The sequence below is a fragment of the Akebia trifoliata genome, unplaced genomic scaffold (genome assembly GCF_017979445.1).
Source record: "Akebia trifoliata isolate Shusen 1 unplaced genomic scaffold, ASM1797944v1 Contig00089, whole genome shotgun sequence".
Lineage (NCBI taxonomy): Eukaryota > Viridiplantae > Streptophyta > Magnoliopsida > Ranunculales > Lardizabalaceae > Akebia > Akebia trifoliata.
Window position 1 is genome coordinate 1 of NW_028236841.1, and position 27619 is coordinate 27619.

At 38.5% G+C, this 27619-nt stretch overlaps 2 protein-coding genes and 3 non-coding genes across 6 annotated transcripts; all 5 read left to right on the forward strand.

The window, feature by feature from the left end:
• The first annotated feature begins 976 nt into the window (after positions 1 to 976).
• Positions 977 to 3786, forward strand: LOC147382007 (vacuolar protein sorting-associated protein 25). 2 transcript variants are annotated; one of them, XM_086429692.1, is made up of 6 exons: positions 977 to 1105; positions 2438 to 2577; positions 2674 to 2727; positions 2830 to 2918; positions 3000 to 3075; positions 3456 to 3786. In XM_086429692.1, the coding sequence occupies exons 1-6, from the start codon at positions 1047 to 1049 to the stop codon at positions 3575 to 3577; spliced, it is 540 nt and encodes a 179-aa protein (XP_086285818.1). In that variant the 5' UTR covers positions 977 to 1046; the 3' UTR covers positions 3578 to 3786. The 2 variants fall into 2 exon arrangements, with proteins under 2 accessions (XP_086285818.1, XP_086285817.1); XM_086429691.1 differs by lacking the exon at positions 977 to 1105 and having other exon boundaries at positions 1601 to 2577.
• A 700-nt stretch (positions 3787 to 4486) lies between these two features.
• LOC147382008 (signal recognition particle RNA) lies at positions 4487 to 4794 on the forward strand. Its single transcript, XR_015174214.1, has one exon.
• A 7314-nt stretch (positions 4795 to 12108) lies between these two features.
• On the forward strand, positions 12109 to 17416 carry LOC147382009 (uncharacterized). The gene is made up of 5 exons (XM_086429690.1): positions 12109 to 12226; positions 13443 to 13702; positions 13823 to 14370; positions 14500 to 14789; positions 17319 to 17416. The coding sequence occupies exons 1-5, from the start codon at positions 12109 to 12111 to the stop codon at positions 17414 to 17416; spliced, it is 1314 nt and encodes a 437-aa protein (XP_086285816.1).
• A 2704-nt stretch (positions 17417 to 20120) lies between these two features.
• Positions 20121 to 20427, forward strand: LOC147382010 (signal recognition particle RNA). Its single transcript, XR_015174213.1, has one exon.
• A 2498-nt stretch (positions 20428 to 22925) lies between these two features.
• Positions 22926 to 23232, forward strand: LOC147382011 (signal recognition particle RNA). Its single transcript, XR_015174212.1, has one exon.
• The last annotated feature ends 4387 nt before the right edge of the window (positions 23233 to 27619 follow it).

A 27619-nucleotide genomic window follows, 5' to 3' on the forward strand; every position in this document is an offset into this window, starting at 1 on the left:
TTCCATTTTCTGGAAAATAAAAGTTTTCCATTTTTGGTTTGTTTTACTGTCCATAATGGATGTTATTCACACAAATGATGGCCTTTAAGATGTTAGATAATATTTTCGGCCCGATTGTCCTTTATAAGGTGTATAATCGATTCCGAGTCTCATAATAGTTTATTGGCCTTAATAAAGACTTACGGTAACTAGTAACATAAATAATAATCTGAAAATGAGAATGGATTTTTTCATTAAAATCCGAAATAGTAAATTCTTTTTTGCAAAATGAAAAAGAAAATGCTCTTTGCATTTTTGCTAAATGTCATTTTATTTGGATTGTTTTTAGTTTGAGATTCTGGTTCAACAAAGTGAAGAAAATCTTAGATGATGCCTTGTCAAATGTTCCTGAGTTGATACAATTGAAGTTTTTCTGTGTATGCTATGTAAATGGGTAGGTTTGAACATCAGAGTTGAAATTGCATTGCGTACTACCCTTTTGTTGGTTTCATGAAGAATGTTTGTTAGCCCAGGAATTTTTCCTATTTTTCTCCTTCGTTGTTAAATCCTTTCATGTGGTTGAATTTTTAAATCCCGGATTTAAATCTATCCATAAGTTGATTACTTATTGTGGTATTGCAGTTCAACAACTATGTTTTACTTTGAATCTTTCCTCCCTAGGTTCCAACATATAGAAACCGAACTTTCTGCTAATATTCTTGTAGACTTTAGATTTTTCTTACTTCGAATATAATTTGAAGAATTGAACTCATTAAAACCAAGTTGGCCCGCAACATTTCTCATAAAATGGTCATATATATAACTAGAAACATTTTTACAAAAACATTACCAAACATGCCATCCACATAAATCTGATGATTAAAATGGATTTTTGATTAGATTTAACTTTATTTGTTTGGTGATACTACTTTCCGAATGATTTCTTTAAGCATGATTTTTGGCATAATCATTTTGGAATGATTTTTTGTTTTTTGTTTTTTTGTTCTTAAATTAAGTTGTGAAATAAGAAGGTCTTGTATGCAGGTGAAAGTAGCGGAAAAAGAGAGATGCAGAAACTGGGAGATTTCAAGCTGCCTCACTTCTTTAACTATCCACCCTATTTTACGTAACTTCCTGATCAGTTTATTTTTTATTTTTTTATGGGAAAATTACTTAATAGTTCCTGTGTTGGGGACGTATTTCTAAATGCACCATGAGTTTTGAGGCAGTATCTTAACAACCTAATTACTAAAACTTTCTTTCTTAATGCCCCCTCCTCGGCCCTTGTCCTGATAAAACGACGAACTCAAATCGTTGAAATTGACTATTCAAATCATTAATCACAAAAATTTTAATTGTTGATCTCAATTATTCATGTTCAAATTTGAGATTGACAATTTATAAAGGTCAATCTCGACGGTTGTAGAAGGTTGATCTAAATGACTTCAATTGTTGATCTTGATAATTGGGATCATCGATCTCACCAATTGAAAAAGGGGGTTGGGGGGAGGTGAGGGGGGATTACGGCAGAAAAAGTCTACCACTGTCAAGTCACTGTGGTTAGGGTTGTTTAGAAAGAAATCCCCTCATCTGTGTTCATTAAATAATTTTCCTTATTTTAAAACTAATCCATGCTCTCTTGCTCTCTTTCTATTGATGGATTTTATATTTTGTGGCATAGCTTTTGCTGGAAGGATTTTAACAGTCTATGGATTGATAATTATTACCGTGTAATTGTTTGAATCGTAAAGTTGGCATTTAAGATTTAATCTCCCTCACACACACGCATGCACGCATGCATTTATTTATACTATTAATAAGTGAAGTTACAACCTTATGTACACGATATCTTGACATCATTCTGGATATACCACATGAGATGGTGAAAGGGAAATCAGGAGGGTAACACCTATCAAAAACCAAAAAATTTTAGGAGGGTAACATTGTCGTCCCTCCGTCATATTACAAGAGGCAAGGTAGTCTGCATGACATTTAAATTTATGCTAAATATTTCTTGGTCCCATATCAGCTAAATCTAGAATGAGCATGTTGATGTCCCTAATGCATTTTCTCAGAGTCCAAGAGTAAGACCACAAGGAAAAAAGAAGACAGATAACTAATGGCATTGGCTGAGTTCAAATAAATTGCGATGTATTTAACCCTATGTAATTTTGTGAGCTAGAGGCCCCTTGTATCCCATTCATGATTCTGACATGATGAACTATCATCAACCTTTAGTATACAAAATGGAGTATCCAACTTGAACCATTCACAAAATCTAGCTTAGGAATGAAATGGTTCGAAGGGAATCAACCGATGAAGATTACCTCTGTTGGGCCAAAGTATTTTTTCTTTCCCTTGGAAAGATATGAATGTATTGTACAGAAAACTCTTTATTTGGCTACAAAAAACTCATGGTTCTTGCTAACAAGGATTTTCGTCATGGTCCACTCTTTAGTTTGCAGCCTGTAAGGGACACGCGGGAGAAGCAGGTGCAACTTTGGAAGGAACTGATAGTTGATTATTGTAGAACTCAGAAGATATTTTTGATTGGATTGGAAGAGGAGTTCCCTCTTTTTACTAATCCAGTGATTGAAAGTAAGTCAACCCAACAACCCCTCCCCCCTCCTTGGGGCATCATATATCTTACTTATTTCACATTATACACGTTAATATTTTAATAGTTATATCCAGGATCTCTGAGTCATGAAGCTAGAGAGACATTCCTGTCAGCCTTGGTCTCAGAAGGTTAGATGTTGTGTGCTGACTTCAGAACTCTTTCTAACATGGTTGTTTGCTAAAATGATTGAGTTTATAACGGTCTCTTAAGTTTCACATTTTTTTTCACAGGGCGTGCAGAATGGTTAGATAAAGGACACAAGAAATGTCTCATTCTCTGGCTTCGAATACAAGATTGGGCTGATTGTATTTTACGCTTTGTGAGTTCAGTGTAATTTTAATTCAAAACGACATGCCCATCGAAATTGTTTGTGTCTGATTTTTCTTGGGTATGTGATTAGGTGAAAGATAATGGATTGGAAGATGGTGTAATGACAGTGGAGGAAATACGTTTGGGTGTTGAATCCCGGGGAACAGGTAAGCTCAATTTCTCTGTGCTTATTTTCAACTATAAAATACAAGGTATCCAACGCTCTCTAGGAGCATCGATGAACTTTTCCCCTGATATTGATTAAAGGTTTGATTTTTGGTTTTTAATCAAAATGACCTTTCTGATATATTCAATTTAAATGTAAACATTTGTGTAATCCAAGTTTTAGTGTCGAACCCCTTCTACTCCACCTTCTCTCATTGTGCTCTTGGTTCAGACCCTAAACAGGTCAGATTGAATGAGTTCCTATAAACCTGACAAATTTATGAACATTGATTCCCCCACAAAGTGGGTTCTTCACAGTCCTATACGTTCTATTGTTAAATTCCTCTGCTTTGAGAAACTGACTTCTACTATTTGTCACCAGAACTTCACGGGATGGACCGCACGGTGCTGATGCGAGCTCTGAAATTACTAGAACACAAGGGGAAGGTTGCAATCTTCAAAGGGACCTCCACTGACGATGAAGGGGTGAAATTCTCCACATAGTTTCTTCATAGTCATGCAATTCATATGTTGTGGCGTGATCGTAAGCTGAAATCTTTCGAGGGGACTGCATAATTTCGTGAATGTGTGAATTTTTCCACCTCATGTTGTGTGTCAGTATTGAATCTTAATTAAGCTAGACCACCACTGCCAGTTCTTCTGTAGTATTTATGACATTTCATGTGAAGTTTAACACATGATTTCTTGATGAATTGTACTATGTACCCTAAAATAAAATAAAATAAAATGCAATAGCAACGATCTATCGTTCAACCACGACACATTTACTTAAATAATAAATATTTTAATTAAACAAACCAAAATTCCGATTGACTTGACTGTGTTTTAGTGATTCTGTCAAGATTTAAAAAAATATCGGCAGAGTCATCTTTGCTTATTTCATGAGATGGTGGTGAAGCCTAAGATATAGTGTAAATCAAACAAGATTTCGATGAATTCAAACATAAAAGCGAACCTAGATGTTATGGGACAATTTTTTTAAAATTAAAATTTGTATTTTCTTTACGGATCAAATGTATGGGAAGCAATGAATCTTGACCATTCACATGGTAGATGTGATGCAGCTTATTGGATGAACCATACCCCAAAACTGGACCAATTTGAAAATCCTGTCTGATGCATCGTTAATAGAAAAAATGGGATGGAAATAAAAGTTCAGTCCCTTGATCACACAATCAACCAATCACATAACTCTTTGATGGGTTGAAGGCAAAAAGATCTAAGTGCTAACTTAACAAATCATAAAAGGTATGAAGTCCAACAACACAGCAAAACTTCTCTTGTACATCAAGGTTTTTAATTTCTCCTTTCAAAACAGTATATTTAGTCCCACATCGGCGAAAAGCAAAAGTTATTAGATCTTTATAATGTGCGTTCCTGGTAATTCACATTGCCGAGCGAGGTTGCGTTCGCTTGTAACCCGAGTGGGGGGCATTAAGGTGGTTGAACGTTGGTTGGTCCCTGAATGGTTAGGATTGGTTTGAGGCAATTTCTGACTCGCCCGTTCTAAGTTGTGAGTTGAGTTAGTTGATTCTTGCGAAGGCTTGAGTCAAATGGCTCTTAGAGTGGAGGACACCGCGTGAGGCTGGTTTCACAGAGCAGCGAGCACTTCCCGCTCATGACAGTGGAAGGATAACGAGATGGTGCCTCTACAGTCCATCAAAGCCTGATGGGGCCTGGCTACTTGGACAACCACCGTTTTATTTGTTTTTTCTTGATGAATCACCACCGTTTGATCTTTTGGTATCCATCCAATCGTTATGAAATCATGATGGCCTCACATCATTGGCTATTATTCATCCATAGATTCCACACATTGGAGATCATAGCTGATTAGCTGGGACGCACTGATTGATGCGTAGGTGTTTCACCTTTCTCGAATAAATAATTGCTCCGATGAAATCTTCTTTCATAGATGACTGTTGATACATGATCTAAGACAAATTCTTTTCTATTCGTTATAATTATTACTACCAAATTAAATGATCAGATGAAATAGTTAAGAGTCATGCTGGAGTAAATGTAGAGATAGAATCTAGTGATGCCTCGATCGACTCTTCTCTATTGAACTGAGGGTGTGGTTCCTGCTAATAATTCTCCGATATTCAAGTTATAGTTACAAAGAAAATAATAGTCTAGAAATAGAAAGTTCGAATCCATTTTCCTTTATTGATTCTTTTATTTATACATCCTTCCTTCAAATTAAGGTTTCTCTTTTAATCATAATTTGATTACGGTGAATCCCTTGATTCTAAGGATCTTAAACAGAATATGAATTCCTAAGATTTCTTTCAAGATCTTTCAGAGATCTCTTTTAAGATTTTAGGTTTCAATACGACATATCCCAAAATTATGCAAATCTTCGAATCAGGTCTACCCTACCAAGTAGACCAGATTTCCATTCGTGTTACTATGCCCTATCCGTCAAGTTAGACATTACTACCTTGGTCTACCCTACTGCTAGGCAGGATTGGATTTACTAGCTCACTCAAGGTACTATTTAATCGACTTGGACACGTGTATGGGCTAGATAACGTATCATTATTATCGTTTACAAGTAATATTGAAATGTACATCTTGGGGGACATTTATGGCGTGGATGTGCATAACCATAAATCTTAGATCATTTACCTTTGGATGCGCATAACCATAAATCTTTTTCTTGTGTTTCTTATTCAATGGTAAGGATAAGTTCTTCTTTTGGAACATTATAAACAACAATGTTTAGGACATTTTAAAGATTAGGATTTTCTTTTTCTAGATTTTGAGAGATTGGGTGTCTTGTGTTTGGAATTAAAACCTTAGGTGCTTTTTTCTTGTATTGCTCTCCTCTTGTTTTCTTAGTGAAGAAGTTTGGATCTGCCTATTGACATAAGCATTGTTGTAAAATTACATGAATTTTGATGTTCTTTGGTTTGTTTTCTATTTTCTTCATAATCGTATTAAATAGATATCTCCAAATTCACAACAAAATCAACAGATAAGCATCTTAAAATAGGCATATGTATACATTGAACTCCATCTTAAAGCAAACATAGATGTTATGGGTCGAATTTCTTTTTTTATTTTAATTAAATTTTGGATTTTCTTTACAACTTGGAGTTGGGAATCTATTCATCTTCCATGAAGGAGCTGAGGTGATTAACTATTAGAAGTGTGATCTCACATTTTTGGATCAACCATATGGGAAGCAATGAATCTTGACCATTCAAATGGTAGATGTAATGCAGCTTATTGAATGAACCATATCCCAAAATTGAACCAATTTGAAAAATCCTGACAGTCCGATGCATCGTTAATCACAAAATGTGATCGATATAAAAATTCACACCCTTGATCACACAATCAATCAACCAATCACAAAACTCTTGGATGGATTAAAGGCAAAAAAGATCATGCAGCTAACTTAACAATCCTAACCTCTATATTCTATTGGTTTCTCCTTGAAACTGAAACCACCCAAATCAATTATTCAATCTCATGATGTGATCTGCACCTGATGGTCAGAGATATTCGAAACATATTATTAGATCTGTGGTTCACTCTGTAGGCACCAAAATTTTGAGGAGGCCTTTACAAATTTTATAAATAAAAATTCATAAATTTATTAATGGGCCTCCTATCCAAATTGAGTCCATTAATTGGAAATGTGCCTCCTACAAGCTTGGGTTTGGACTTTCGCAGATAAAGCCCATGATCCAGTAAATACAAGTGATCCACACATTGAAATATTAGGCCTTATACCCAAATAAATAAATTTGGCCCAATAATGATCCATAGAATCCTTAAAATAGGATTTGGACAAATTTAGCCTTTTAAACAAATCAATTAAACCTCTTTAGTTGGGGTATAATTGGAAAGTAAATTACCTTAAGTCTATAAATACAAGAGCCTCTCTCATTGAGAGGGGATCGGGATCACTTTCTCTCAGAAGACAGAAGCTCTCCCTCTAGAGAAGAAGAAGCTCTCAAGCCCTCCTCCAGAGACAAAGCAAGGTTCTTCAGAGATCCGGACTCCGACTAAAGAGAAGATCAAGCATAAAGCCCTTCTCCGGAAGCCAAGAAAACCTTCTCAACCGATAAAGCGCGAAGCCCGGAGAGAAGAAGATCTACAGAAGCCTCTACAGAAGATCAAGCACAAAACAAAGCCACCGCCCAAGCAACCTTCTCAGCCGATAAAGCGCGAAGCACGGAGAGAAGAAAAGCTACATACAATCACATCTTTGTATTTGACTGTTAATCAGAGGAAACACTGAGATCTGTATCCACTTTTCATCAAAAATCAATAAAATCATTTGCGATCTTATTTCACGAATCTCGAGGTAGATCCGTTGAAATTTATTGTCGACAAATTTCTGGCACGCCCGGTGGGACGATCTCAACCTCTCATCTTTCAGTCAACTGCAAGAACATCACCTAAAGCATCGATGGCATCTCGCAACGTTAACGCTATCGCATCTGCCACTACTGAGAAAGGTAAGAAAACCCTTTCTTCCAATCTTGAATCTGATCAAGTTACTAGTCGCGATCATCATGTGACACGAACAAAGACAAAAACTGGTGGAATCAAGCTAATGGAGCCTCTCCAGCATCACTCCAAGAAACGTGCCACGAAAACGGCACTTACCACGAAAGAATCATGGGCGGACATGGTAGAAGACGACTTGTCAGATTCTGGATCTGATTCGAAGTCAAGCGAGGGATCATCTAGATCTTTATCGATCACTTCTCCGTCACAAACTCACACATCCATCAGAGCAGTAATGACAGCTGGCGCACTAACGATGGAAGAACAAGTTGCTCAGATGGCAGACACCATCAACAAGTTAACAAAAGCAATGGAAGAAAAAGATATCAAATTGCAACTCTCGCCAGCCGTTTGGAACAGAAAGACAAAGAGAATGAGTCGAGTGCTGGACCCTCACATCCTCCAGGATTCACCCCTGAAGCATACATGGCTCCGCACGAAGAGGAACAACGAGCAGACTATTCTGGTTCACGAAAAGCTACTCGAGATCCACCACAAGGCTCTGTTGCTTCGCTTTCCGTTCAACAACTGCAAGCAATGATTACTGACACCATTCGTGCTCAGTATGGGGGCATGCCACAGTCCTCATTGGTTTACTCCAAACCTTACACTCAACATCGAACAAATGCGTCTTCCAGCGGGATATCAACCACCAAAATTCCAACAGTTCGAAGGAAAAGGCAATCCAAAGCAACATATTGCCCACTTCATCGAAACTTGCAACAACGCCGGTACATTCGGAGACTTCATGGTGAAACAATTGTTCGCTCCCTCCGCGGCAATGCGTTTGATTGGTACACTGACTTGGAACCCAACTCAATAGACAGTTGGGATCAACTTGAAAGAGTGTTTCTCGGCCGCTTCTACAGCACTAGAAGAACAGTAAGTATGGTGGAGCTGCTGCCGTCAACAAAGGAAGGATGAACCAGTCATTGAGTACATAGAACGATGGAGAAATCTTTTCCTCAACTGTATGGATCGACTCTCCCAATCTTCTGCGATCGAGATGTGTGTTCAAGGGATGCACTGGCAACTCCTTTACATCTTAAAGGAATCAAGCCACATACTTTCGAAGAGCTAGCTACTCGAGCCCACGACATGGAGCAGAGTATAGCTGTGCATCAGACTCCACGACCAAGCGAGCCTCGAAGGCAAGAAAAGAAGGATGGCAAGTCCTTCAAAACCAAAGAAGTCTTGTCTACCACTACCAGCAAACCTGTTAAGATCACAGGTAAAAGAAGAGAAGATCAGCCACGAGCTGATTCAACACAAGAAAAAGGAAAAGCTTGGAAAACTCTCAAAGAGCTTGAGGCAAAAGAGTACCCTTTTCCTGATGCTGATGTCTTGGGCATGTTCGAAGAGCTACTGAAGTTAAAGCTCATCGAACTTCCAATATCCAAACGACCTGAAGAAGCAGGTCGCAACAATGATCCGAGGTATTGTCGTTATCATAGGGTGATTAGTCACCCAATTGAAAAATGTTTCGTCTTCAAGGAGAAAATCATGGATTTGGCACGTCAAGGGAAAATTGAACTTGACTGTGCCGAAAATGTTGCTACTTCCAACATGACCTCTGTCACTTTTGGATCTTTTGATCCAATACTCTTGACAAGTCAGTATGCTACGCAGATTCCATCTCCTCAAATCACCAAATTTTACTTCAAACCATCACAACTCATATCCGTACATTCCGATGTTGAAAAGGCCCATCCCACGCTGGGGGCAAGGCCATATCAAAGAAAAATCATCACATTTCCTACCTCACTTCAACAAGGACCACAATCTCATTCGGCTTCAAATCAAAGTCGAGTATCTCACAGTCTACTTCAGTTGACGACGAAGGGTGGACGGTTGTCACTTGTCGAAAAAGACGTCCTACATACATGCCAACTCTTTCTACTCCAAAGCCAAAGAGAAATAGAAGAAAGTCAAAACTAAGTACAGGGTCAAAGAAACGAAAGAAAGCAACAAAGAAGAAGGCTTTCCGAGTTCCACCTGCAGATCCCGAAGACATCCTTCAGCAACCTCCTCGTGTGCCAGTCACACTTCTAGAATTCTTACCCAAGAAGCTTTTAAAGGAAGTCTGCACGGTTTCATGTCATCAAGTAGAAGCATAAGTGCTAGAAGATGATGTCGGTGATAGGTCCGAAGAACATCCTACTGCTTCCAGTAATGGAGATCAAAGACTTGAGAAAGACAATAGCACTTCGGAAATAGAAGATTCGCAAGTCGACTTGGATTTGTCCAGTGAATTCCAAAAAGTTCAGCTTACTTCAAAGCAAAGCTCGACCAATTCAAAACAGGAAGTTCAACCTGACGTAAATCCACAACAAGACAGTATGTGTATGGCCACAATCACCTTTACTGACGAGGATCTCCAATTAGGGTCTCGACCTCATAATAGGCCTCTTTATGTTACAGGTTATGTGAGGGAAACTAAAATTCAAAGAATCCTCCTGGATTGTGGTTCTGCGGTCAACATCATGCCAATTCGTACTATGAAACAAGTTGGCATCTCATCGGATCAACTTGCTCGCAGTAAGTTGATGATTCAAGGTTTCAACTTAGGAGGTCAAAGAGCTATTGGCATGATAAGAGTCAAGCTTTCTATCGCAGAGTTGGAGTCCACAGCGCTCTTCCACGTGATTGATTGTAAAACATCATATCACTTGCTTCTCGGCCGACCATGGTTACATGAAACTGGAGTAGTACCATCCACATTACATCAATGCTTCAAGTATTACCAAGATGGTGTGCAGAAACGTGTAATAGCCGAAGATCAACCGTTTGACAAGGCAGAAACGTATTTTGCAGATGCAAAATTCTATTTTGAAGGGATGTCATTCAAGAAGCACTTCCAGTTTCGGTACCTCCTTCGAGTAAGCAAAAACCTGACAAAGGAAAGTATGCTATGAATGACGCCGATAAGATTTCTCCCGGTCCTCCGCTTCAAAAAGAACGAAGTAAGAAGCAAGAACCAGAAACTCGACAGATGAAAGTGGGCCAATCAATGGTGGACGCGTCATCCACAGTTGTATCGCCAACCCCAATGCTTCGTTACGTGCCACAATCGAGACGAAAGCCGGGACAATCACCTTTCGAAGAGATTTCTTCAAAGACTAAACTTCCTGTCTCTAAAATCGAATTGGAGACGTTGAAAGAAGAGTTGACATTCCCGGTTACACCTCTCCAAAAATCTTACATAGTAAGGACACCCGTGGAAAACGTTGTCCCAACTACATCAATTGTGAAGAACCATAAAGACAACCTCGCAAAAGTAGAGTCCAAAAGTTGGTTCGGTCCTAAAACTTCAAAGTTATTCGAAATTGCTGGTTACGGAAAAGGTGAACCCGTACGATTGGGTGAACTACTACCAACTGATCAAATTCATGGTTTAACTTCAACACAAGTCAAACTCGTTCGAGCTGGAGAAAAGGTTTCATTCACACGAGCGGGGCTAGGGTATACGTCAGAAGCTCCAATCAAAATTTCTAAGATGAAGACGGCTGCTTCGCAACATACTACAGTAGAAATCATTGATGAGTCTGAAGAAAAACCAGTTCCACGAACATCGGTCTTTGATCGAATTGGTGGCCACATCTCGACCACGTCGGTATTTGACCGATTAGGTGCTTTAGATGATCATCATGATGTACAGATTCATAAACCTCGTGCGTCTGCTATATCTAGACTTGGTCAGAATGTTGGGGTAAAAATACGAAAAGAATCGCGACGTCGACCTAAGCCAATGAATAAACATGTGGAGCATAAAGATAGTAGTGGCTTGCATAGCACTATTCCATCTCGCATGAAACGACAAACGACTTTAGAAGTCTCGATATCAGATGCATTGGTTGTGAAACGACGCACCATCATCCTCACAAACCAAACGAGCACAACAGAACTTCAACTGTTGAAACAGACAATTCTGAAGATGTCGTTTCGGTAAATCATATTACCATCGAGGAATTCCCTGAAGAAGATTCTACGTCGTCAGATGAAGAACTCGAAAATGCTCCACCTGTCTTTGAAGAAGGCGGGCAAGCCACTGTAGATGACTTAAAAGAAATAAATCTAGGGACAATTGAAGAGCCGCGACCTACGTTCGTTAGCACTCTTCTAAACCAGCATGAAGAAGTCGAGTACCTCAAGTTGCTACAAGAGTACCGAGATGTATTTGCTTGGACTTACAAAGAAATGCCAGGACTTGACCCGAAGATCGCTGTTCATCAGCTCTCAGTTAAACACGGAGTTCGTCCAATAAAACAGGCACAACGTCGTTTTGGCCAGAGTTGATACCACAGATTGAGACAGAGGTCAACAAGTTGATAGAAGCTAGCTTCATCCGAGAAGTAAAGTATCCAACCTGGATTTCTAACATAGTTCCGGTAAGAAAGAAGAATGGACAAATTCGAGTATGTGTCGATTTTCGCGACTTGAATAATGCATGTCCAAAAGACGATTTTCCGCTCCCAATCATAGAACTTATGGTTGATGCAACCACAGGACATGAAGCTTTGTCTTTCATGGATGGATCTTCTGGTTACAATCAAATTCGAATGTCGCCAAAAGACGAAGAGCTTACAGCCTTCCGTACCCCAAAAGGTATATATTGTTATAAAGTTATGCCTTTTGGACTTAAAAATGCTGGTGCCACTTACCAGCGAGCTATGCAGAAAATCTTTGATGACATGCTACATGACAAAGTCGAATGTTACGTTGACGACCTAGTAGTAAAGTCCAAGAAAAGAGAAGATCATTTACAACATCTACGTGATACCTTCGACAGATTACGACGGTACCAGCTCAAGATGAATCCATTAAAATGTGCTTTTGGAGTTACCTCGGGCAAATTTTTGGGATTCGTGGTTCGGCATCGTGGTATTGAAATCGACCGAAATAAAATTGAAGCCATTCAAAAATGCCGGCACCAAAGAACATTCATGAACTCAAAAGTTTACAAGGTCGACTTGCCTACATTCGTAGGTTCATCTCAAACTTAGCTGGGCGTTGTCATCCCTTCAGTCGATTGATGAAGAAAGATACATCATTTGAATGGGATGAAGCTTGTGAGAATGCTCTGAAAAGCATCAAGGAGTATCTTCTCAAGCCTCCTGTTCTTTCTGCACCAATTCCTGAAAAGCCACTGATTCTCTATATTAGTGCACAAGAAATGTCACTAGGAGCATTGTTGGCTCAAGAAAATGATGAAGGAAAAGAAGGTGCACTCTACTACTTGAGTCGAACTCTTGTTGGAGCAGAAGTAAACTATTCACCCATCGAGAAAACATGTTTAGCGCTCATCTTTGCCACAAAGAAACTCCGGCACTACATGTTGTCGCACACAATCCGACTCACTGCGCGAGCTGATCCACTCAAGTACATCATGACAAGGCCAGTCTTGTCGGGAAGACTAGCTAAATGGGCCCTTCTCTTATCAGAATTTGAAATTATTTACATCCCTCAAAAGGCTGTAAAAGGGCAGGCGTTAGCCGATTTCTTGCTGATCATCCTATTCCAGCTGAATGGGAATTGTCTCACGACTTGCCTGACGAAGAAGTATTCTCTATTGATGTGCTTCCAGCTTGGAGAATGTTCTTTGATGGCGCAGCTAGAAGAGATGGAGCGGGGGCAGGTGTAATTTTTATCACCCCACAAAATGAAGTATTGCCATTCTCGTTTGCCTTGACGAAGCTATGTTCAAACAATGTTGCAGAATACCAATCTCTGATCATTGGTTTAGAACTCGGGCTAGAGATGAAGTTACACCAACTCTACGTGTATGGGGACTCACAACTTGTCATTAACCAACTCTCAACAGAGTATGACGTTCGAAAGCATGAGTTAGTGCCTTATCACCACTATGCTTTACAATTGGTAAGACAATTCGAAGACGTCATCATTAAGCATATACCAAGAGCTGAAAACAAGCAGGCTGACGCTTTAGCTAGTCTTGCTGCAAGTTTGGCTATGCCGGAAGGAGAAACAATGAGTATCCCTATCTGCCATCGGTGGGTATTACCTCCTTTGATAGATGAAAATTGTGAGTCTCACGAAGCAAACGTTGTTGAAATAGCTGAAGTCAAAGATTGGAGACAGCCACTTATCGACTATCTACAGCATGGGAAGCTGCCAGACGACCTAAAAAACAAAATCGAAATACGTCGTAGGGCACCTCGATTTTTATATTTTAATGATAAGTTATATCGTCGTTCTTTTGACGATATCTTAATGAGATGTCTCGGAGATGATGAAATCCGAGATGCTTTAGAAGAAGCACATTCTGGAGTGTGCGGTTCACATCAGTCAGGACCAAAACTCCATCACAGTCTGAAGAGGATGGGATTTTACTGGCCTACTATGGTGAAAGATTCTCTAAACCATGCAAAGAGGTGTAAAGCTTGCCAATTTCATGGAGATTACATTCGTCAACCACCGGAGCCATTGCATCCTACAATCGCATCTTGGCCCTTTGACGGGTGGGGACTTGATGTCGTTGGACCACTCCCAAAATCTTCAAGGCAACATCTCTATATCCTCGCCGCAACAGATTACTTTTCTAAGTGGGCAGAAGCAGTTCCCCTTCGAGAGGTCAAGAAAGAAACGGTAGTCGACTTCATCAAAAGTAATATCGTCTTCCGTTATGGCATTCCACGATATATCATGACAGATAATGGTAAATCTTTTAGCAATACGCTGATGGATCAATTCTGCATGAAGTTTAACATTAAGCAGAGATGTTCTACAATGTACAACGCTGCAGCAAATGGACTCGCCGAAGCCTTCAACAAAACTCTCTGCAAGCTTCTTGAGAAGGTTGTCTCAAAATCGAAAAAAGATTGGCATGAACGAATTGGAGAAGCATTATGGGCATACAGAACCTCATACCGCACCTCCACACAGGCCACACCTTACTCATTGGTTTATGGAGTTGAAGCTGTTCTCCCATTGGAACGACAGATACCTTCCTTAAGGATTGCGATTCAAGAAGGTTTAACCTGCGATGAGAATGCTAAGTTACGTCTGGCTGAACTTGAAGCATTGGACGAAAAAAGATTGGAAGCACAACAACGGCTAGAATGTTACCAAGCCCGTCTGTCACGGCATCTAAGGCCCCATCTCGTACAAAAAGTCGACCACGTTCTTTTCAAGTTGCGATTAGTTCTCGGTACAACGACCAATCATCCTCTCACACCGTTCTGGAAAGAAGTTGATCCAAAATGGGATGGGCCTCATGTAGTGAAAGAAGTATACACTAATAGTGCATATCTTCTTGTAACACCAGAAGGATTACGTTTGGCCCAATTAACGGTAAATTCCTCAAAAGATACTATGCTTGAAAGAATATGCTCCCCAGCACGAGCCTAAACTGTTTGACAATGCTCCCCAGCACGAGCCTAAACTGTTTGACAATGCTCCCCAGCAGGAGTCTAAACTGTTTGACAATGCTCCCCAACAAGAGCCTAAACTGTTTGACAATGCTCCCCAGCACGAGCCTAAACTGTTTGATAATGCTCCTCGGCACGAGCCTAAACTGTTTAGCAATACTTATTATCGTTCGAGCTTAAACTACATGATACTCCTGACCCGCATGAGTTAAAACTGTGAACGGTCAAAAAAAAAAAAAAAAAATTGAGCTCGCTAGATTGAAAATCCAGAGGGCGGTCTAGGCAAAACTTAGAGCATCCATCTGAACTACGTTATGGTTTGATCCCATTTTTGGGTACGTAGGCAGCCTGTAAAGTTACTTCAGGTTCAACCACATCAATAAAAAAAAATCATCATGCTCAATAATGCTCTAGCGCTAGAGTTTCGCCAACTGACTGGACAAATAGTTCGTCGCATGGATCTTCTACATGCATAAAGCTTGCGTACCATGATTCTTTTAGCCAGTTGACGTTTGTCAGCCAGTTGACGTCATCCACTTCTAAGCATTACTGATAAATAGTTGCTTTAGAAAGTTAGTCAACTAACTGGACAAATAGTTCGTCGCATGGATCTTCTACATGCATAAAGCTTGTGTACCGTGATTCTTTTAGCCAGTTGACGTTTGTCAACCAGTTGACGTCATCCACTTCTAAGCATTACTGATAAACAGTTGCTTTAGAAAGTTAGTCAACTAACTGGACAAATAGTTCGTCGCATGGATCTTCTATGTGCATAAAGCTTGCGTACCATGATTCTTTTAGCCAATTGACGTTTGTCAGCCAGTTGATGTCATCCACTTCTAAGCATTATTGATAAACATTTGCTTTAGAAAGTTAGTTAACTAGTTGGACAAATAGTTCGTCGCATGGATCTTCTACGTGCATAAAACTTGCGTACCGCGATTCTTTTAGCCAGTTGACGTTTGTCAGCCAGTTGACGTCATCCACTTCTAAGCATTACTGATAAACAGTTGCTTTAGAAAGTTAGTCAATTAGTTGGACAAATAGTTCGTCGCATGGATCTTCTACGTGCATAAAACTTGCGTACCGCGATTCTTTTAGCCAGTTGACGTTTGTCAGCCAGTTGACATCATCCACTTCTAAGCATTACTGATAAACAATTGCTTTAGAAAGTTAGTCAACTAGCTGGACAAATAATTCGTCGCATGGGTCTTCTATGTGCAGAAAGCTTGCGTACTGCGATTCTTTTAGCCAGTTGACGTTTGTCAGCCAGTTGACGTCATCCACTCCTAAGCGTTACTGATAAACAGTTGCTTTAGAGGTTAGTCAACTAGCTGGACAAATAGTTCGTCGCATGGATCTTCTACGTGCATAAAACTTGCGTACCGTGATTCTTTTAACCAGTTGACGTTTGTCAGCCAGTTGACGTCATCCACTCTTAAACATTGCTGATAAACAGTTGTTTTAGAGGTTAGCCAACTAGCTAGACAAATAGTTCGTCGCATGGATCTTCTATGATCATAAAGCTTGCGTACCACGGTTGTTTTAGCCAGTTGACGTTTGTCAATCAATTGACGTCATCCACTCTTAAACATTACTGATAAACAGTTGTTTTAGAGGTTGGCCAACTAACTGGACAAATGACTCGTCGCATGGTTATTTTGTGTGAGCAAATCTTATGTCAAGTCATTCTTCTAGCCAATTGACGTTTGTCAACTAGTTGACGTTGTCCACTCTTAAGCACTACTGATGATCAGCTGCTTTAGAGATTGGCCAACTAGTTGGACAAATAGCTCGTCGCATGGTTCTTCTGCTTGAACAAATCCGGCGTCAAGTGATTTTTCTAGCCAATTGACGTTTGTCAGCTAGTTGACGTTGTCACCTCCTAAGCACTACTGATGAACAGCTGCGCTAGAGATTGGCCAACTAGCTGGACAAGTTTTTCGTCGCATGGTTCTTCGACGTGTACAAATCTTGGGAGGATAACGAAAATTGAAGTTGTTAGTTGCCAAGATTAAAGTTACTGCAAAAAAAAAAAAGTGTATGTTAGAGCAACGTCATAAAAAGAATCCAATGAAGTAAGATAAACAAAATATCAAATTTTCAAGCACCATGAACCGGATCAAAAAACAATGATCTATGCATGAGGCCGTGAAGAAAATCCAAATCAGAACCACAATAGTACCTTGTGGACCTTATTGAAAAGACTTTGTTGAAGTTAAAATAACCCCTTTGTTTAATAGAAAGGGCAAACACATTGATTTAGTTCAATACTGTGAGATTAAAGCAAACTATGCGCTCCATTGCAGAAATGATCTTGCATCCAACATATGGGAATCATCTTCAGGAGGCCGAGACTCCAAAGATTGTAAGATCTGATTCAGGGTACTATGATGAAGATGATTAAAGCAAAATATTGATGAAATTGAAGCCATCAACAACCACCGTTCTGTGGTTATCATAACGTTCTTGGCTGCTGAGGTTGCTGCTTGTTTTTGATCAACACAATCATTAGATGCCTCTAAGAATTTTCTCAAGACGTCGCCATGAGCCAATCTCCCGTTGTTGTGGTCACTAGGTTCTTTCAACAGTACATCAACTATTCTCCATTTTTCATCTGCTCGGCAAACCCACCTAAACCTGTTGACATTAACAAAGAGTAGAGAGATTTATCCTTCTTGAGAAGTCATAACCACCAATATTTCAGAGAATTTGCTCTCCAATAGTGATCTTCAATCACTATTATATAGGGTGTGGCGTTTCTTTAAAGATCAAACTCTCTGTGTTTGAGTTTGGGATGAAGACAAACTCCTATCTACTTTGGAAAGGTGTTTAAGGATTTCCTGCAAGCAGATGGTTGTAAAGATAAAAAAAAAAAAATTTTGAAATAAATAAATAATGAGAAGGAGTTGGAAAAGGATAAGGTTTGATGAAGAAGAGTTGAAGAAAGAGAAGTGATTGCTGGAGATGCCGTGCACCTTAGTTGCAGGTATTATCATGTCGAATCTACCTCATCTCTGCCATGACTGCTGTTGTTGCCTTTATACTCTTGAGTACTTTGACGATTCTCTTTGGCACATAAGCTTGGATCGGCTAATGTGCACCCAACAATGGTAGCCCAGTGTTTTGGCGCATCTAAACCATCCACAAACCAAGATAACATTCCGCCAGATCTTATTTATATCACTAATCCCCAAGCAAAGGAGTTTCCCTAACAAACTCAACTTCTTAGATCCGTAGAGAGATCATAATAATCTATGGGATTTTAGCTAGAGAAACCTCCAAATTGAAAGAGAATCCTAACTAATCGGTGAAAGAGGAGTGGGATTCTACGTGGCTGAACACAACAGAGACGTGAAGAAGAAGAAGTACAGAGCCGTGAAAAAAAAATCAGTAAAAAAAAAGAGATAGTAAGCTAGGCTTACTAACTTAGTAAGATTCAAATCTTACTTAAGCAATTTTGCTCACCTTATGGCCCAATACATCTAAAGCCCAAATCATTGCCCACATTGAAAGTGGTTGAGGTGGCCCAATACATCTAAAGCCCAAATTGAAAGTAGTGGAGGTGAGAAGTACGTGCCTGTTTGTGATAGCTGGAACGGTTTAAAAAAAAAAAAAAAAAAAAAGTCAATACAGAAACATTTTAATGGGTTTTGTTCTTTAAAAAATAAGAACTCAAGGGCTTTGATTGCATACTTCTGATGTACGTGGCATACCCAACCTTAGAGGATTAAGTAATTGGGTACAATAACATTTTAATGGGCTTAAGCGAATCTAAGTCCAATTCTTATATGACACGTACCTACTACCAAAGCAATTTTCTAAGCCAAATTTGTGATGGGCCCTAACCTTCTACGTGTAGGGTCCGAACTCCAAACTATTTGTTTCAATGAGACTCCGTCATCATTCCTTACCAAATATATCCCATGAAAAAAAAAAGATTGAGCTTCTCAATTGTCCAAACCGAACTACAAATTCTTAAGCACATACGGTAGTTCTAAAGCATAATTTCAAGGACACATGGTTGGGGATGCTCTCCAAATTTTAGCTATCAACATAGTCAAGGATGTACCATCTTCAACTACGTTTTCAATAAACAACCTTGAGGGGGCATTTGTAGGCACCAAAATTTTGAGGAGGCCTTTACAAATTTTATAAATAAAAATTCATAAATTATTAATGGGCCTCCTATCCAAATTGAGTCCATTAATTGGAAATGTGCCTCCTACAAGCTTGGGTTTTGGACTTTCGCAGATAAAGCCCATGATCCAGTAAATACAAGTGATCCACACATTGAAATATTGGGCCTTATACCCAAATAAATAAATTTGGCCCAATAATGATCCATAGAATCCTTAAAATAGGATTTGGACAAATTTAGCCTTTTAAACAAATCAATTAAACCTCTTTAAGTTGGGGTATAATTGGAAAGTTAAATTACCTTTAAGTCTATAAATACAAGAGCCTCTCTCATTGAGAAGGGGATCGGGATCACTTTCTCTCAGAAGACAGAAGCTCTCCCTCTAGAGAAGAAGAAGCTCTCAAGTCCTCCTCCAGAGACAAAGCAAGGTTCTTCAGAGATCCGGACTCCGACTAAAGAGAAGATCAAGCATAAAGCCCTTCTCCGGAAGCCAGAAAAACCTTCTCAACCGATAAAGCGCGAAGCCCGGAGAGAAGAAGATCTACAGAAGCCTCTACAGAAGATCAAGCACAAAACAAAGCCACCGCCCAAGCAACCTTCTCAGCCGATAAAGCGCGAAGCTCGGAGAGAAGAAAAGCTACATACATCATCATCACTATCTTTGTATTTGACTGTTAATCAGAGGAAACACTGAGATCTGTATCCACTTTTCATCAAAAAATCAATAAAATCATTTGCGATCTTATTTCACGAATCTCGAGGTAGATCCGTTGAAATTTATTGTCGACACACTCAATTTGATGATATGTGTATTATTTGATCATAAAGGTATGAAGTCCAACAACACAGCGAAATTTCTCTTTGTACACAAGTTTTTTAGTTCTCCTCAAAAGCAGAACATTTAGTCCCACATCGGCCAAAAGCAAAACTTCTTAGATCTTTATAATATGCGTTCTGGATATTTCGCATTGCCGAGCGAGGTAGCATTCGCTTGTAACCCAAGTGGGGGCATTAAGGTGGCTGGACATTGGTTGGATCCTGAATGGTCAGGACTGGTTTGAGGCAAATTCTGACTCGCCCGTTCCAAGTTGTGAGTTGAACTAGTTGATTCTTGCGAAGGCTTGAGTCAAACGGTTCTTAGAGCGGAGGACACCGCGTGAGGCTGGTTTCACAGAGCAGCGAGCACTTCCCGCTCATGACAGTGGAAGGATAACGAGGTGGTGCCTCTACAGTCCATCAAAGCCTGATGGGTCCTGGTTACTTGGACAACGACCTTTTTACTTGATGAATCACCACCGTTAGATCTTTTGGTACATCCAATCGTTATGATTTCATGATGGCCCACATCATTGGCTATTATTCATCCATAGATTCTACACATTGGAGATCATAGCTGATCAGCTAGGACGACGATGATTGATGCGTAGGTGCTCCACCTTTCTCGAATAAATAATTGCTCCGATGTAATCTTCTCTCATAGATTGACTGTTGATACATGATCTAAGACATAAATTCTTTTCTATTCGTTATAATTTTTATTATCAAAGCATATGATCAGATAAAATGGTTAAGAGTCATGCTGGAGTAATGTAGAGGTAGAACCTGGTGATGCCTCGATCGACTCTTCTTTACTGAATTGAAGTAGCTCCTTTGCCCTTCCTGTAAGCACCAATGTGGTTCCTTCTAATAATCCTTCAACGCTTAAGTTAGAGTTGCATAGAAAACAATAGTCTAGAAGTAGAAAGTTTGAACCCATTTTCCATCATTGATTCCTCTATTTATAGATCCATCCTTCAAATCAGGGTTTCCCTTTTAATCGAAATTTGATTACGATGAATCCCCTGATTCTAAGGATCTAAAATAGAATATGAATCTCTGAGATCTCTTATAAGATTTTAGGTCTCAATATGACATTCCGAAATTATGCAGATCTTCAGACCAGGCTTGCCCTACCAAGTAGACGAGGTTTCCATTTGTGCTGCCTTACCCTGCCCTATTTGCCAGGTTAGACACTGCTACCTTGATCTACCCTGTTGCTGGATAAGACTCGATTTACTGGTTTACTCAGGGTACCACTTAATCGGCTTGGACACATGTACTATCTAAAGAACATACAATTATTATTCTTTACAAGTAACATTGAAATGTACATCTTAGGGGACATTTCTGACGTTGATGTGTGTCAGAACATCTCGATGAAAAGCATCTATGATTCTGACACACATCCACGTCAAAAATGCCCCCCCCCCCTCCTAATGTACAACATTATCCTATAATTAAAGTTAAGTTCAAAAAATGAATTTGCTCTTTAGAATCAATAAATCTCATAAATGATAGTTACAAATCGAGTTGAGGATAAGATAAGATTTTTACGTGTGGTGGCGCACATTATCAAAGCAGGACCCATGAAACAAGTTTAGGTGGTCTTGATTTTAGTACATTTGCTCGCACAACCTCAACTTGATAAATTATGCACATAGTTTTCTAAAATGGGTATTGTAAGAGGATCTATCTTTGATTTTGGGTAGTGAAAATTACACTTCATCCATGAAGTTACTGATTTAAAACCCTTGGAAGTGTTAGTAAATCATCGAACCATGATAATATGATGCTCTCCTCTAACAAACACCCCCATCACAGAACCGTAGATCATTTACCTCTGGATGCATGGAACCACAAATCTTTTTCTTATGTTTCTTATTTGATGGTAAGGATAAGTTTTTCTTTTGGAACAATATAAACATCAATGTTTGGGATATTTTAAAGATTAGGGTTTTCTTCTTCTAGATTTTGAGAGAGTGAGTGCACAAGGGTTTTAGGGTTTGGGTTTGGAATTAAAATCTCGGGTGGTTATTTCTTGTATTGCTCTCCTTTTGTTTTTGTCATGAAGAAGTTTGGATCCGCCTATCGACGTAGGCATTGTTGCAAAACTATGTAAATCTTGGTGTTCTTTGATTTGTTTTTTATTTTCTTCGTAATCGTATTGAACAGGTATCTCCAAATTCATAACAAAATCAACAGATAAGTAAACTCCATCTTAAATATATGCAGATTCATGCTTTAAGAAAGAAGTTTTATAAGATTGATTAAAGGATAAATATGCATATATATACATTAAGCTCCATTTTAAAGTGAACATAGATTTTATGGGTCAAATTTCTCTTTTTGTTTTAATTAAATTTTGGATTTTCTTTCCAAATTAAAAGTGATCTCACATTTTTGGATCAACCATATGGGAAACAACGAATCTTGACCATTCAAATGGTAGATGTAATGCAGCTTATTTTGGATGAATCATATCCCAAAATTGGACCAATTTGAAAAATCCTAACCTTCCGATGCATAGTTAATCACAAAATGCGATGGATATAAAAGTTCTCACTCTTGATCACACAATCAATCAATCAATCACAAAACTCTTAGATGGATTGAAGGCAAAACTGATCAGGGAGCTAACTTAACAAATCCTAGCCTTCCATTATATTGGCTTCTCCTTGAAACTGAAACCACACAAAATCAATTATTCAATCTCATGATGTGATCTGCATCAGATGGTCAGAGATATTCGAGACATATTATTAGATCTGTGGTCACTCAATTTGATGATATGTGTGTATTATTGATCATAAAGGTATGAAGTCCAACAACACAGCGAAATTTCTCTTTGTACATCAAGTTTTTTAAGTTCTTCTCAAAAGCAGAACATTTAGTCCCACATCGGCCAAAAGCATAACTTCTTAGATCTTTATAGTATGCGTTCCTGGTATCTCAAATTGCCGAGCGAGGTTGCGTTCGCTTGTAACCCAAGTGGGGGCATTAAGGTGGCTGGACATTGGTTGGATCCTGAATGGTCAGGACTGGTTTGAGGCAAATTCTGGCTCGCCCGTTCCAAGTTGTGAGTTGAACTAGTTGATTCTTGCGAAGGCTTGAGTCAAACGGTTCTTAGAGCGGAGGATACTGCGTGAGGCTGGTTTCACAGAGCAGCGAACACTTCCCGCTCATGACAGTGGAAGGATAACGAGATGGTGCCTCTACGGTCCATCAAAGCCTGATGGGTCCTGGGTACTTGGACAGCCACCTTTTTTTTATTTTTTTGAATCACGACCGTTAGATCATAATGATTTACAATTGACGGCCCCACATCATGGCTATTATCCACCCTTAGATTCTACTCATTGGGAGATCATAGCCGATCAACTAGGATGATGTTGATTGATGCATAGGTGGTCCACCTTTCTGGAATAAATAATTGCTACGATGGAATCTTTTATCATAGATTGACCGTTGATACATGATCCAAGCCATAAATTCTTTTCTGTTTGTTATAATTTTTATTATCAAATGATCGGATCAAATAAAATAGTTAAAAAAGATGAAATTTCTCTTAGGAATCAGTAAATCTCGTAAATGATTTTATGTGTGGTGGGGCACATTATCAAAGCAGGACCCATGAAACAAGTTTAGGTGTTCTTGATTTTAGTACATTTGCTCTCACAACCTAAATTTGTTAAATTATGCACATAGTTTTCTAAAATGGGTATCCTAAGAGGATTTATCTTTGATTTTGGGTAATGAAAATTGCCCTTCATCTATGAAATTTCTTATTTAAAACCCTTGGAAGTATTGGTAAATCATTGAACCGTGGTAATATGATGCTCCCCTCTCTGACAAACACCCACATCATAGAACTGTAGATCATTTGCCTTGGGATACACAAGAAAAAGATTTATGATTCTAAATATCCAGAGGTAAATGATTTACGATTCTGTGATGGGGTTGTCATATTATCACGACTTTAAATCATCAATGCTCCCACAATATTCTATCTTAATTTAAATTTCAACAATTTCATTAACAACTTGATTTATTAGAATAATTATTGAAGTAAAGAAAATGGTAATATAATTATTTTTAATAAATATTTGAGTTTTTCTATTTTTATATCATGTTTGAGTATTCTTTCATAGAAAATGACTAAGAATTATGATTTTTTGACGCCCCCTTTTGTCACACACCCCATATGTGGCATGTGTTAGAACCATAGATTATTTTCACTGCGATACACAACTGTATGTATTCATGGAGATGTATAGTTGTGTACCTCAAAGGAAAAAATCTATGATTTTGTCCCATGTCATGTCAGGTGGTGTGTAGGAGGGGGCGTTAGAAAATCACGACTCAACAACTTAAAATGATGATGTTTAGTAAGAATAATGATTTTCTGACACACGCCCCCTGATGTGGCATGTGTTAGAACTATAGATTCTTTTTCTCGGGATACAGAATTGCAAATATGTAGGGGGATGTATAATTGTGTATACGGAGGGAAAAAAATCTATGGTTCTAACAAGTGCCACGACAGGGGGCCCTCAGCATCAAGACATGTCCGTATCAATTTATATTAATAATAATGCATTTACTTTTGTAAATTACGAGAAATCAAACAATCTATCTTATTTTGACCTTTGTACCTAATCAATTGTGGAATTACTTTGCCCATGGCCATGGTACAACAAATTTGAACTAATAAGATAATTGAAATTGATTTTGCAAACCTCTAAGGATCATAATCCATGGAGATGTAGGAACTTAATGTCGATGTTCACACATGGCCATTGGGCCCAATCCGAAGATCTTTGTATCGCAGTCTTTGAAGCTAAATCATATATTGGGAAAGAACGAATCTTGACCATTAAAATGATAGATGTGATGAAACTTATTATTCCAAAATTGGAACAATTGGGCTATTCTACCTGTTAGATGTATAGTTAATCGACGAAATGTTATGTATGCAAAAGTTCGCACCGTGGTTCACACACAAAATCAATCAATCACATAACTCTTGGATAGAATAAAAAGCAAAACAGATCACAAAGATAACCAAACTATCCTTTGCTTCTCCTTGAAGCTCTAAAACCACCTAATAATTGAAGTTTTCAACCATTACACATTTACTTAAATAAAAAATATTTTAATTAAACAAAACAAAATTACGATTGACTTGACTGTGTTTCAGTGATTCTGTCGAGATTTAAAAAAATATCGTCTGAGTCATCTTGTATATTTCATGAGATGGTGGTGATGTCTTGGGTGAAGTGCAAGTCGAACCAGATTTCGATGAGTTCAAACATAAAAGCTAACATAGATGTTATGGGACAACAGACATATAGGGGGCGGTTCATGGGACATATGTAAAAACAATGGTTTTTCAAAATGTGGGTTAGAGATTTTGGATTGAGCTGATTTTTTGTAAGGATGGTCACTATGATGAGAAGATCATCCTCACAAAAAATCAGTTCAATTTGAAAATTTTAAATCCATCAAAAGTGATTTACAAATTTTGACAAAAATTAACAAAAAATCGACGGTCCACATTTTAAGTCACTTTTTAATGGGGGTTAGATGTTTCAGATTGGACAGTTTTTTTTTTTTTTAGATGATCTTCCCATCATAGAGATCCTCACAAAAAATCAGCTCAATCTAAAACTTCTAACCCATCTTTTGAAAATTTATTAATGTTACATCGTTTTTACATATATGGGGGAGGTTCAAGGGACATGTAAAAACATATGTAAAAATAATGGTTTTTCAAAATATGGGTTAGAGGTTTTGGATTGAGCTGATTTTTTGCGAGGATCGTCACTATGATGAAAAGATTATCCTGACAGAAAATCAGTTCAATCTGAAACTTCTAAATCTATCAAAAGTGATTTACAAATTATTGACAAAAATTAGCAAAAAATCGACGATCCATATTCGAAATCAGTTTTAATGGGGGTTAGAAGTTTCAGATTTGACTGATTTTTTTTTTTTTCCCGAATGATCTTCCTATCATAGAGATCATCCTCACAAAAAATCAGCTCAATCCGAAACTTCTAACCCATATTTTGAAAATTTGTTAATATTACATTGTTTTTTCATATGTCCCTTGATCATATATATATATATATATGGGAACGGTTCGGCAGCCCTTGATCATACATATATATATATATATGGGTTGGGTTCCTGCAACACACATTGGGACACACATATAGACAACGTGTTTGTCTTATATGGAAAAAAATGTTTGGAATGAGCTGATTTTTTTGAGGATGATCTCTGTGATGAAGGGATCATCCTGGCAAAAAATCATCCCATTCCAAAACTTGTAACCCCATCAAAATTGATTTACAAAAATTGGACGGTCTACAATTTTTCAACAAAAATTGGACGGTCTAGAAATTTCATAATGAGCTGATTTTTGGCAAAGATGATCTCCTCACCACAGAGATCATCCTCACAAAAAATCAGCCCATTCCAACATTTTTGCTCATATAAGACAAAACACGTTGTCTATATGTGTGTTGAAATGGTTGTCGTTTGAACCTGACCCATATATATGGGGTCGGTTCGACGTCCGTCTCAAAAAACGTCTGAGAAACTGATGTTTCTCGACCGTCAGATTTCAGTCAATCAATGGCGCACATTCTTCCGCACGTCAAGTCATTTATTAAAAACGAAAATTTTAAAATTTGCAAGCACATCCCTCTATTTTTACAAATTGCAAACGAACTCTCCTTCTCCCTTTCTACTCGACAGAACGAGAGAAATCAGTCGTTCTCTCTCTCTTTGTCTCCATCTCCATCGAAATCTTGAGAGCTCGCTCACTGCTCGCTCACACACACACACACTCTCTCTCTCTCTCTCTCTCTCTCTCTCCATAATACATTCACTATTGAATGATGTAAAAACAGATTTGCAAGCTTGTTTAAATTTTATTTCTGTGCTGGAAACTAAACAAACAAATTAAAAGGCATAAAATCCAAACTATATACCCATGGCTTTTTCTTTGCTGTCATTTGGCATAAAGTTCAAATGATTCATTAAAAATGTAGTATGGTAAAAACTGGTTATCTAACCATATGGTCAAGCTTCTCAAGAACAAAACAAAGTGTGGTCATCAGAAACATAAACAGTACATAGATACAAATACCAAAAAGGGCCGGGGATGAGATCAAAGGTACGCAGGCTGGCAAGAAGCTGCTTCCTTGAGATAGGCTAGAGCATCGCATAGTGGGAAAGTTATATACAGTACAGAAACTATAACTACAAAAGATAAGCGGGATGGATGGGTCAGGGTCACATCTGCTGCTCCCTATTCTCACTGAACCTCCTCCCTCCTCCAGAATGAGGAGGTTTTCTCAAGTACTTGGCATTGAAAGATTCAGCCATCCCAGGGTACTTTTCCTTTACAAAGTTCTCCATACATTTGGTTGGTTTTCTATCGAGACTCGATCGATCGCGAGAGAGAGAGATAGAGATATATATATATATATATATTATATATATATATATATATATATATATATATATATATATATATATATATATATATATAGAGAGAGAGAGAGAGAGAGAGAGAGAGAGAGAGAAAGAGAGAGAAAGAGAGAGAGAGTGTGTGACCGAGCAGTGAGCGAGCTCTCAAGA

Excerpts from the sequence above, each read along its gene's own strand:
- LOC147382007 (XM_086429691.1), top strand. The coding sequence starts at position 2,352 with ATGTATTGTACAGAAAACTCTTTATTTGGCTACAAAAAACTCATGGTT. Across the intron at positions 2,919-2,999 it reads CTGATTGTATTTTACGCTTT|GTGAAAGATAATGGATTGGA; the intron begins GTGAGTTCAGTG and ends GTATGTGATTAG. Across the intron at positions 3,076-3,455 it reads TGTTGAATCCCGGGGAACAG|AACTTCACGGGATGGACCGC; the intron begins GTAAGCTCAATT and ends ATTTGTCACCAG.
- LOC147382009 (XM_086429690.1), top strand. The coding sequence starts at position 12,109 with ATGGTTGATGCAACCACAGGACATGAAGCTTTGTCTTTCATGGATGGA. Across the intron at positions 12,227-13,442 it reads AGCCTTCCGTACCCCAAAAG|AGTATGACGTTCGAAAGCAT; the intron begins GTATATATTGTT and ends AACTCTCAACAG. Across the intron at positions 13,703-13,822 it reads ACGTTGTTGAAATAGCTGAA|TTATATCGTCGTTCTTTTGA; the intron begins GTCAAAGATTGG and ends TTTAATGATAAG.